Source organism: Trichinella spiralis (assembly GCF_000181795.1).
Source record: "Trichinella spiralis strain ISS 195 chromosome Unknown Scfld5, whole genome shotgun sequence".
Classification (NCBI taxonomy): Eukaryota; Metazoa; Nematoda; class Enoplea; order Trichinellida; family Trichinellidae; genus Trichinella; species Trichinella spiralis.
This window is the reverse complement of record NW_003526944.1, coordinates 5,595,688-5,608,238: the sequence shown is the minus strand read 5'-3', so window position 1 is coordinate 5,608,238 and position 12,551 is coordinate 5,595,688. Positions and strand designations below refer to the sequence as shown.

At 33.0% G+C, this 12,551-nt stretch overlaps 3 protein-coding genes across 3 annotated transcripts; 2 read left to right on the top strand and 1 right to left on the bottom strand.

Annotated features, from left to right (window-relative positions):
- Window positions 1-67: 67 nt before the first annotated feature.
- Window positions 68-2,736, top strand: Tsp_09367 (tRNA pseudouridine synthase A). The gene is made up of 13 exons (XM_003375742.1): window positions 68-157; window positions 208-326; window positions 394-605; window positions 720-848; window positions 921-999; window positions 1,057-1,102; window positions 1,159-1,252; window positions 1,309-1,379; window positions 1,462-1,515; window positions 2,260-2,328; window positions 2,394-2,464; window positions 2,536-2,626; window positions 2,689-2,736. The coding sequence occupies exons 1-13, from the start codon at window positions 68-70 to the stop codon at window positions 2,734-2,736; spliced, it is 1,173 nt and encodes a 390-aa protein (XP_003375790.1).
- A 918-nt stretch (window positions 2,737-3,654) lies between these two features.
- Window positions 3,655-4,361, bottom strand: Tsp_09366 (conserved hypothetical protein). The gene is made up of 3 exons (XM_003375741.1): window positions 4,272-4,361; window positions 4,028-4,179; window positions 3,655-3,784 (listed from the first exon to the last, which is right to left on the bottom strand). Exons 1-3 carry the CDS (start codon window positions 4,359-4,361, stop codon window positions 3,655-3,657), a joined length of 372 nt encoding a protein of 123 aa, XP_003375789.1.
- Window positions 4,362-7,164: 2,803 nt separating this feature from the next.
- Tsp_09365 (conserved hypothetical protein) lies at window positions 7,165-10,826 on the top strand. The gene is made up of 8 exons (XM_003375740.1): window positions 7,165-7,347; window positions 8,261-8,440; window positions 8,964-9,073; window positions 9,164-9,269; window positions 9,321-9,466; window positions 9,529-9,715; window positions 9,771-10,628; window positions 10,782-10,826. The coding sequence occupies exons 1-8, from the start codon at window positions 7,165-7,167 to the stop codon at window positions 10,824-10,826; spliced, it is 1,815 nt and encodes a 604-aa protein (XP_003375788.1).
- The last annotated feature ends 1,725 nt before the right edge of the window (window positions 10,827-12,551 follow it).

Here is a 12,551-nt window from a genome sequence, read left to right as displayed (position 1 = left end):
TGAATACATGCGTTTGAAGTACTGTTATTCTTTTACGCCTAGACTGTGTGAAAAATATTTTTGTCAAATGTCTTCTGAATTGAAATTCAGCTGCAGCGATGCAATAAACAGCGGCACTGATTTTGAATTAAACAATCAAAAGCGGCAAAAGTTGGAGGTATTTGAAGTAAGAATTTTCTGCAAAGTCTGAAAAATTATTGTTAGCAGAATGACGAAGAAACGAGGAAAATTATAAAAGCAGAGCCGACTGAAACTGTGCGAATAAAACGTTACAAATATGCAATGTTTTTGGCATACCGAGGAAAGAATTATCACGGAATGCAAGTGTATGAGAATTTTCTTTTTAATCAATGCTTCATGTTTTTTGTATATTTCAAGTTTTTGCTTTTACAGAAATCCCAATGTACCTACAGTTGAAAAATATATCATGGAAGCATTGCAAAAGTTGAATTTGATCACGGTAGATCAGGTGGTCCAACCTTCCTTATTTAAATTTCAAAGAGCAGCTCGTACAGATAAAGGCGTCTCTGCGACCAAGCAAATTTGTTCACTGTTATTACCAACAATAGAAGGCAAAGAAAACGACACTGTTAATTTACTGAACGGTTTATTGCCTGATGATATAAGAATATTTGGTATTCAAATTATGAGCATATTTTATTATTTGTTATTTTGAAATTTGAATTTGTTGTGTTATTTATTATTTGTGCATTTTTAAGGTTTACAACGTGCAACGAAAAGTTTTGATTCAAAAAAGTGGTGTGACTATCGTTCATATTCTTATACATTACCGTCTTATTGTTTTCGGCATCAATCTGATTTGGAAAGAGACAAATTTCGATTAGACAGTACATTTATTTAGCTTCTATATGTGAATTTTCTGTATGTATGTATGTATGTATACTTTTACTTTTCCGTAGACAAAGACATTGAAGAAATAAATCGAATTCTTATGCAGTATGTTGGAACGCATAATTTTTATAACTTTACATCTGGGAAGTATGTTTATGTTTGTTTGTATCTTTTGTTTTTATATCCTGTGAGGTGAATTTGTAGGCTTCACAAAGACGAAAGTTGCAAAAGATTCATAATACGCTGTGAAGTATTATGAGATCATTGATCATGAGATTTATATTAATTTTTACAACATTTTTTTAGTGCGGAAAGCGTTTCTTGTACAATAACATTGAATATTTGACAGTTGATATAAAAGGCCAAAGTTTTTTAATACATCAGATTCGAAAAATGATTGGTAAATTTTATGAGAGAGGTTTCTTTAATAATTATTATTGATATTGTTTTTGATAGGGTTTTGTATTAGTCTGATTCGTGGTGATTTGGATCCGTGTTTGCAGCAAAAAGTTTGGCAAAATGAAAGGGTTTGTTATTTGGTTTTTGGATCATTTATTTAATTTATTTTTGTTAAATTTGATTGTTTGTTCAAAATCTGAAATTATTCAGATCAAAGTTCCCAAAGCCCCTTCTCTTGGACTCGTGCTCGAAGAGGTGAGAATGGTTTATTATATCAATTGTTGCTCGAGGTGTTTGTATATTTTTCCAAAATTGAATTGAATGAACGAACGAACGTAATTGCTTATTCTCTTATTTTTGCATTCAAGCTATGTGTAAATACTGCTATTGAAACGTACAACTAATAATTAACTCTGCTGAAATGAAACATACCAATTATAATAATATAAGCGAGTAATTTAATTGTCAACATTTTATTTACTTTGTTCAATCTGTGTATTATAAGCGTTATATGATTCTTCTTCGATTTGAGATCAATTTGAATGAGAGTTGAACTAAATCTTTGAAAAAATATACGACATCACAGAATAATTTTGAATGATTTGAAAGCTCAAAGCAGAAATGAATGTATTTTTTAAAAGTATTCTATTCTCACTTGTAATTCAAATTATTATTATCATCATTGTTGTTGATGAAAATTTCACAAATTGTTGCTTAATTGAATGACTCTTTAAACATTTGTTTATTTTTATAATTTCAACTGATCGTTTTGAAATAAATAATTCAGTGTCATATCAGTTTTACTACGCGAGGTAAAGTTAATGAAAAGAAAAACTGCATATCTATGCAAGTTAAAAAATTGCCAATTGTTTATCTCTTTAGCATGGTTGTGATATTTTGCTTAACTGATGTTCTCTTATTTACTCATTTTTAATTATAAAACAAAGTTTGAGAAGAAAAGTTCAAAAAGTTTTTTTATTATGAAATTTATGATTATTTGGGTTTTAGCCTCATTATGAACATTACAACAAGCGTTTCCAGGCGACTCATCAGCGGCTATGTTGGGATATATATCAGGTAAAAATTGCTTTTTAACATTAAAATGATCATGCTCTTCAATTTCAATAACAAAAATGGTTTAGGAAAAATGTGAAGAATTTAAACAGGCTTATATTATTAAAGATATTCTTGAAACTGATGAAAGTGAAAAAATGTATGTATACTGCATAATTATTATACCACTGCTGTTATTATTATTATTATTGTTGTTGTTTCTGATTTTAGATTTGAAGAATGGTTAACATATTTGACAGAAAAATTTTGGAATGAAAATGATGTAGACGATGTATCGATTGTTGGTCACAGTGATAATGTGGTGAGCGGATTTGTTGGAATGAAATTGATTTTTTTTTTGTATTTTATTAATATTTTTTTCAGCAAACAGATGGGAAGAGCAATTTGAAAGAAAAAGTTGAACTTTCCTAATAATAATAATAATCATTATTATTATTATTGCTGTTATTGTTGTTGTTGTTGTTTTTGTTTTTGATATTAATGGTACAAAATTTAAATGGAGCAGCTGAATTTTGGTTTTGGGCTTTATGGAAAAATTATTGAAAATTTGTTTATAAAAAATTAATCTGTTGATTTGCAGGAAAGATTCTTTTTTCTACTTTGTTCGATATACTGATCGATTAAAGACTTGCTTTTATTTAATAGTTGTACTTTTAATTCACCATTATTAAATTATTGGAATACAAAAAATTTTTTTAATAATCAAATGTATTTGTTGTTGTTTTGGTATTTATTTTTAGATTTTTTTTCCTAGACTTCTTTTGCAAAGGTAAGAAATAAATATTAATTTGTTATTTGCTTTAAAATTTTCATTCTACAAATATTGAACAATGCCCGCTTTTGGCAGCAGTGATTTGTGATTTTGCATTTTTGTTCATTGTTCAGTATTGATTTATTTTTCAAATTCAAGTTGCTATTTATGCAGATATGTTCGTTGCATTGGAAGTGAAAAAATACGCTTCTGTTGCATTGTCATTGTTTAAGTGAAACTGTAGTCAGCTATTTTGAAATTGTATCTCTGGACGGATGCGTATATTTGCTTAATTTTTATTATTAATCAGTTTTTAAAAAAATACATTATTACTTCCGTTTTTATTTCTTTAAAAATAATATATGCATCTATGCTGTTGTCATTTTTTTTATTGAAACAGTAATTGTTTTTATGCATATTGAACAATTTGATTTAGTTGCAGTTTTATGCATGTATGTGCATATGTGAGTATATATATATGTATATATTGTGAAATGGTGGTTTTATTTATTTTGCATTATATCTCTGTCTGATAAGCTCGATGATAACGCCCACGAGTGCTTGGAAGCTGTCAGTGTTTACTTGTGCTTGCAGTGATCAACATTGGCTAGACAGATTTCAGTAGAAGCTAGAATTTGATTGTGCTGCTGCTGCTGCGTTTGAAAGAAGAATATTGCGGACAAAAAGAAGGATTCAACGTAACAGAGACTATTATTACCGAATATATTGAAATAATAATAGCAGTAATAATAATAATAATTATTATAATAGTAATAAATATATGGAGCAAAAACAACAATCCGGTCTTCAGTTACCTCAATTTCATTCTAAAAATTTTCTCAATGGATATCTTTTGGTTAAAAATGTTACATCTGGTAATTAATTTTTTTAAATCATTTTATCATTTTATAATTATTTCATTTCGTCTTTTAGTTCTTAAACGATTGTTACCTCGTAGACGGTATTTTTTCGTTTATGACGAAGAGCAAGAATGTCTTCTGTATTACAACAGCAGATTGGAATGGCTTAAACGTGTCCAGCCTCTTGGAGTGATCATCAACGATGGCAGTGCATTGCCAGCCTGTGAAAGTCAGCCGACAACTCTTTGTTTGAAGTATTACAATTATTAAACATTATTGGCAAAAAATTAAAAAGCAACGATTATTATTGTTGTTATTATTAATTAATGAATTACTATTGGCAGAGACTCCAGTGGTGCCAGATATGAACTCACCGCTGAGACAAAAGCTGAAATGTTAGCCTGGTGTTTTATGCTGCAAGGCATTTATGTAATTTTGTTATTATGCTTTTTGATATTATGCAATAAATGCAAATTCGATTGTTGTTTGCAGAAACACGACCTCGGCGTGTTTGCAAAATTGAACGGTAGTGCACGGGCCCAGTCGATGAAGCAGAGCCACAGTTGCGTCCAGTTGTCCAGAAATGTTCGCCGCTTGTACAGTTTTCCTGCTAGTGGAATGGTCAGAAAATTTGTTTATTAATTCAATTAATTATTAATCAATTCTCAATGGATTTTAGAAAGCAGCGTCCAGTTTGGATTTCGATTCGAATTTTGAACACTTTTGCAGAAATTGTCAAACAACAAGAATGATGAGTGAGTTAGTTAATTGATGAAAATTAATAATAATAATAATAATAATAATAGTAATGAACACTGAAAATAACCTGCCAAAATTTTGACAGAATATTTATATGCACACACACATATATGTATATATATATATATATATATATATATATATATATATAATATTCATTAACTGACTGCTTGTTTGTTCTTTGTGAGCGTGTAGCATGACGAGCTGAAACCAAGAGTTAATTTTTTTTTCTAAAAATAAATCATCAATCAGTGCAATTAATCAGTTTAATTTGGTTTAATAAAATTGAAATTATTATTATTTTGTATATTCTCTTCTGTTTTGCTTTTCAATTGAATTAGCTGGTTAATGCATTTCAATGCAGTTCAATTTGTGCATGGATAATGTATGGGTTGCTGTTTTTGTTTACACGCCAATTCTGTTATGCAAGTATAAACTGTAATGCACATAATGAACGTTCCTTTTGTAAATTGTTCATATTTGACATTAAAAAAAATAATAATTTTATAACTCTGAATTATATTATTATTATTACTTCTGTTACTCGTGCTGATGTTTGAAACTGTTGCAATGTAACTGCAAAAAAGGGATACTGTAAAAAAAAGGTTTTATTCCACAATGTGGAATAATTGTAGTTGAAATTATATATTCCATTGATTTGATAGATAATTGTATAGCTGACATTGATGCTTGCAATTGTTGTCTTATTATTTATTGAACTTTAGAACGGAAGCATTTCATGCAGATTTGTTTTTTTTCTTATTTTTTAATAATATAGTCTAACAGTGGTATTTGTTGATCAATTTGTAGAGCATTTCATTGTTGTCTTTGTTAGCAATAAATTCCACCAGAATTTTAATTGCATTCTGCTGTTCGTTTTTTCGATTCGATTTTTTTTGTCTTTATTTGCTTTTGCTTTATGAAAGCGTGCGTAGTCTGGAAATTTATCAGAAAATCTATTGGCCAATTTTAATAATCATTTTTTTATTTTTGAATCTTTCATTTTTTTTCATCTGTTTGTTTATCAAATTTTAGCTTATATAAAAAATGGCAATCTAATGCAATTTTATTCTACCAAAAGCATAGTTGAGTATTATTGTTTTGTTCGTTCTTCGGTCTGTTTTAATTATATTTTCATTTTCTCTGAAATTTTTATTTTCAATCATCATCATCATCATTTGAAACATCTGTCCAATTCTGTATAATAATCGTTGAAAAAATTAATTTTTCTTTTTATTTAAATTATTTGTTTCTTTTTTTTTTGGAAGAATTCCCATAATTGATAATTTTGATCGCAAATGATAAATGTCGGAAGAATTGACAAATTTATGCTAATTCAGATTTTCTTTTTATGGATATTAATTAAATTTTTGAAATGTGAAAATTTTAAACTAATGTCGCGTTGTTTCATTTATTATTATTATTATTTAGCCGGTGAAAGGATGGAAAAATTGTTGCAGAGTTTTCAAAAGGTGAAATTGTCAAACGGGTCCATTTGCAAATCGACAGGAAGTGCCAACTCACGTATCCATTCTGCATACAACAACACGTCAGTTGCTTTTATTGCTTTCTGCTTTCCACCAACATCATTGATACTGTGTTGTTTGTGCAGTCTGTTTTTTTTTTATATTTTGATTATATATTAATTTTTTTATTGTTGTTGTTCTTGTATAATTTTGTACAGGAAATTTTTTAAATTTTATTTAAATGTATTTTTTCTTAAGCACATCTGTTGTTGATGTATTGAAAAACCTGGTGGTTGAAGAAGCGCACGAAGGCTGCTTTGAAGTAGTTTCGTTGCTTTTGCAAGTGATCAGCAAACTTGAAAAAGATCCAAATCAGTAGTCAGATTTTATTTGTTCTTTTTTTTCTTATTTAATTTTTGTTTAATTTTTAATAGTAATTTCCATGCTGAATTGGAGAATTGTTTTATTGATCAGGTGAAATTGCCTCATCATAGGAAAAAATCCTCCGGCCGACTTCGCAAGCATTTGCAAAAGAAAGATCACCAAATAAAAGTACACTGTCGGTCTGTGTTGTGTTTTTTAATCAATATTGAATTTCATCTTTTATTATTATTATTATTATCATTTTTTTCCCTCTCTCTCTCAATTCTTTTGTTGATATATTGCATATTTTGTTCAGGGTTTTACGCAAATTTACTGAAGAATTGTTCGACTACAAGAAAGCATACGTGCGTTGTCTGTTGAGCAGTGTCCGTGTTCACACGGACGATATGAGCAGTTTTTCTGAAATCAGTTTCCCCATTCCACCAGATGAAACGGTTAGCTTATTAATTATGATGATAATAATAATAATTTAGTCATAAATTTTATTTTCACAGGAATATGAAAGAATTGAAAAGCTTGCCAATGAAGCAAAACATCAAGATCCTTCGGTAGCAACTATGGAACAGTAAGTGTAGTACCATTTTGCTTTTTTTCATTTTATTTCCCCATTTGCAGAATAATGTCCAGCCGTGGCTTCACGGACAGATATGGTTTTCAGCATAGGACAAACGACGAACAAATGGCGGCAATTTATGTCGCCAGTTGTTTGCAACACCATTATACAACTTGGTCACAGAAAAATGATGAGTTCGTTTGGAAGAAATTGATCGCCGTATTTAATGAAAATGGTTCTTTGCATACTGTAATAATGCTATTTTAAACAAGCAGAGGGTTTTAATTGGTGTGCTGAAATTTTGTCTGCATTTGCAGCAAGATTTGCGCTGCGTGATCCGAAACGGCGTGCCGCACAAATATCGCAGCATTGTCTGGTCGATACTGTTGAGCAGCAAAACTGACAAGCTGAAAGAAAAATACGGTCTGCATTATTTTCGCAGATTAAGTTGTATTATAGATACAACAGAAACAAGCGAAGTATATATATATATATATGTGTGTGTGTGTGCAGTTTATTTTTTTCCTTTGCAAATTTTATTGCAAGAATTTATTAAGCGACATGATCATAATCGACGTCAGATTGGATTGGATTTGCTCAGAACATTGCCGAACAATGTATACTTCAGCTCTGCCAACTCAAAAGGGGTATATATTTTCATATTCCATTATTGTTTTGTTGGCATACTGTACTCTATTCCACTAGGTGGTGCAAATGCAACGAGTGTTGTCGGCGTTTTGTATTCACAATCCAAAATTGGGCTATTGCCAAGGAATGAACTTCGTTGTCGCTACATCGTTGCTGTTCTTTTCTCCTGAAGATTCATTTTGGTAAACGTTGGATTCTGTCGAAAGAGTGATTTTTGCTTTTTTCTCCCTTTTCTTCCTATGCATAGGTTTTTGATTGCACTGACCGAATGCTATTTTCCCAAAGATCATTACGATTCTCTGCTTGTCGGTGTTCGAGCCGCTCAGGCTGTACTTCGCGACATACTGAGACAAAAGTTGCCATCACTGAGTGCACATTTTGATTTGTGCGATTTCGACATCTCTGTTGTCACATTGAATTGGTTTATCGCTTTATTTTACGACGCATTGCCATTCGATGTTGGTTATTATTATTATTAGCTTTTTATTTTAATTTTTGAAAATTGGGATTTCAGGTGATGCTCAGAGTTTGGGATTGTTTTCTACTCGAAGGGCAAAAGGTGATTTATCGTTTTGCGGTGGCGTTGTTCTACTTGCACCGCAAAGAAATCGTTGCCCAGAAGGACAGCTTGTCGTTGATTCGATTTTTAAAATCGACAGTACGCAACACGTACGACGTGGAAACTTTGACCAAGGTTCAGTTTGGAATATTTTAATTTTAATTTCAATTATTATATTCATTCCAAATGATTGAACGGCGTGATGTTCAAGGTTGCGTATCAGACGTTGAAGCCGTTTCCAAAGCGAAAAGAGCTGCTGAGATGTCACTTGCATCACGTGATGTCGGTGAAGCAGCAGACGTTCCGTTTGTACAAGCTGAGAATCGAAGCAATGCGACAGAAGAACATGGAAAAGTGCAACCTCTTGCAATGCCATCACGTATTGGCTAGTGTTAGCATCCCGAATACGGGTAATATTACTCTGTGTATATATAACTGCTGTGTCGTTTTTCTTTATTTATGCGCTTGTTTGATTTTCAACTACTCATTTTAAGAGACAATTCTGATCAGTTTCGGTTGCAATGAAAACAGTCAATTTGGTCTGATCAACAGCAGAATTTGTCAGTTTTCCATTTTACCCGGCAAAGTTTGTCATTCTTTTCTTGACATGTTCCAAAGCACAATAAATTCTTTGTTAGAATATCTCTGTCGTTTGCAGGTTGCCGACAGAATTCTCTGCATGACAACATCGAATGGTGACATTTTTTTCGCCTCCACCCTATCGGCTAGTTTATTCGCTTTTCGGTTGAACAAAAATTTCCAATCGTGGTCAGTGAAATGGGAAAATATTCCAATCTTTGTTTTTTTTTCTTCTTTGGAAAAGATTTACAGTATAGCATGTTGACAAATGATGTTCAGGCAGACGCTTTGGGAAATTACAATTCAAGATGTGATCTTGGATATGGTCGCCAGAGGCGGTACAATTTACGCGGCATTGTCGAATGGATCATTGGCGTTCATTCAAGTGAACTGAAATGAAATGAGTGAATTTTTTTCTTTTGAAATTCCATTTCAGAATTCCGGAGATACGACTGATTGCGCAGATTTTTTGAACCATTTTTATATTCGCATTTCTGATGCATCGCCGATTCATCGTCTGCTTCTTGTAGACAATCACCTTTGGTTGGCATTGGGCGATCAGATTGTTGTTTACGATGCTGGGTAATAATTTCAGGATGGACAATTTTTGTTTGTTTGTTTGTTGATTGTTTTTTAATTTTCAGTACTTTGGACAAAGTTGAACAAGTGAAATCGGCAAGTTCGACTACAAGTTTGGGTCGAATTGCTCGAATGGAATTGTCGCGATTCGGCATTTGGATTTATCAAGAATACTCGAATACGGTCGAATTGTGGGATCCGAGATTTTTTACTCGCATTTTGTCATTTCAAGTTGAAGAATACGCCAGCGAGGTAGGCGGACCAGTTGTTGAGAGGAAAATTGACAATGATCGAATTTTCGCTTCAGCCAAATGCGCAGTTTGTCAGTAGCATGTGCTGCGTTGAGGACACGTTGTGGATTGGAACCAGAGTCGGCTTGTTGCTGGTTTACAAGCTTGAAGAGCACGATCATCCCGCTGATCAGCTGTACCGGTTTCGTTCGTGCGACAGTTGCTTTAATCAGGGTTTGATTTTTTGCTACAGTCCACAGGACGACTACAGAGCAATGTTGATTCATCGTGATTCGGGATATTGCGAAGGCGTTGCCCATCAGCTGAGTTCAGATCCTTGTATAAGTGGAAATGACTGGGAGCAGTTGCAAAATGAGCAGCGGCAAGAAATAATCGGCGGCTGCGATTGGAAATATTTCGGCAGTTTGGATCGACGCCAGTGGGCACTGAAGCGCATCACTGAACAGCACGACTGTGGTCAGCTGAGCAGAAGGCGACGAATGCACTTTGATCGTACGGTTCCGATGTTGCCAAAAGTGAAAGAAAAGCATCCCGTATATTTTGCATCATCATCATCTTCTTCTTCTTTTGCTTCCTCTGCTTCCTCACGTTTGCAGACGATTACAACAACGAACCATACCGGCAAAGACAACAACAGCATCAACATGCCGACTCTTTGCGCAGCAAAAGAAGTAGCTGCTTCTTCTCCACCGACGTGTATTGGCAAAGACAACAATTTGAGCGATGAATGGAAATTGACGTTGGACGAATCGACCACAACCGCCATCACTTTGCCCACGCATACTCGTTCGTTGTTGCAAATAGCCGGAGATCGGCTGAACAAGCCCAGCTATTTGGCCTTGTCCTCCAGTTTGGAATCGTTGAAACAACGCAATACCCCAAATACCGGAAGCTGTTTGTCCGTTTTGAGTCAGGTAACTTTGGGTAACTTTTCAAAACCGCTATTATTGTTCAAAGCAAAATTGTACGAAAACTGCGCTGTTCATCTGATCCACATCCGCAGGTTAGGGTTTTATATTTTGGAAATTTTATGCGCGTCCTGCATACTGATTACTGTTTTGTTGCAGCAGTGCCAACAGTGCGGTGATGACTTATTCGAGATGTTTGAGTGAGGGAACCAATTTACAACTTTGGTCCTTGTCAGCTGACAAAATTCCAACAAAGCAAGGCAAATTCAAAAAAATTGTGATCAATGGTTGAAAAAGCACCATCGTTTATATGTATTGAAATCAAAAGTTATCAGTCCGCTTCGTGATATGAAATTATTGCTTAATTGTTGTCGCCTGTTGCACTACGGAAAAGCACTAATGATCCGTTTCAATTAGAATGAATCCTGGTAATCATAATAATATCAATGATAATGTTCGTCGTGTAAGTAAAATGGGAAATCGTTGGCTAGTTAGTTTTTATCTTATGTATCTTTTTATCTTTTATGTAAATTTTTTGCCTCCTCACGTATCTGTCTGTGTTCATGTTCATTTCAACACTGCGCTTAAATGTATATTTTTCCATTGTTATGTCAATAAGTTTTGCATTATTTTGATTTTTGATTGTTAACATACAGTTTATGTTTGCGATTATTGAAATGCAGCTATTTACTAATTTCCATACAACTTTAAAACGGTTCAAAGGCTATTTTTTTTGGTAAATGATTTGTGCACGAACAAAAATCCAACCTGAACACACGATTAGAATTCAAATTACCGTAAATTGGAGTTTCACTCCACTCTGCCTTAATCTGTCAAAAGTCAGACATTCCAGTCATGTTTCGGAAAAATTTAATCATTACTAGAGCCCGGAGGATTTTTAGGCACTAAAAAACTCTGAAATAGGCAGGAAAAAAGGCAAAACAAAATTACAAAAAAAGCAGTAAAAAAGGCATTTATTTTAAAAAAAGGCAAATATTTGTATTGCCTAAATATGGTGAAAATGGTACATATATTACGTGATACGGTTTATCTTGTCTGGTTGCACATAATTACAAGCATTTTTTTTCAAGTTATCTGGTGTTAAGCTATGTCGTCTGTCCGAAAGAATATACTTTAACTGCAAAAAGCTTCTTTCTACCTCAGCTGAGGTCACTGGTGCATATTTGAAGCAAACCGCAGACTCAATATTCATGCCAATAAGTTGCGCATTGGATTTTCCTTCGAAGACTTCTGCTATGCTTTGTATTTCTTTAAGATCTTTATTAGCTTAAATCAGTTTATCGCATTTAAAATGCTGCTAAACAACAACAATTTACTATTTTTTAAAACACAGCTTTTTAATATATGTTGTTAGCTATCTTTTATTGCGTTAAAGGAATTACAACAACAACACAGTTAATATGCTTCAAACTAATGTTTAGCTACTTTACATTTGCACATTCTTTGTGTATATTGTTAAGACAACATTTAAAAAGATGTCTGGCAATATTTGAATATGGCTTTAAATAAGTGGTCATCTTTGTCAATAACATTAATGATTCTTCAGTTTTACATTTCATTGTTCACATAATAACATGCGTTTGGAATTTTATTTCTTCACATCTGTGCTAATCAGCAGACTGCGGGGTGGTTTTACTCGGTCCCGCAAAAACTCAACGTTCTTAAAACAAGATGGTTTATCTGACCATCAATCCTTCTGCGTACTGGTGCACAATATATTTGGCAATGAAAATGTTCTCCGATAGATTAACCAAATCTAATTACAACACGTAATTCAAAGTCGCGAATATGCATGCAATGCTCAGCGGATTGAATCTACAACTTTTCTCTCTCCATATGCGTGCATCAAACAAACCAGTGCGGGGTCACAAATCATTTGGAAAAAAGAAAGCATGCGTGATAAGTAAG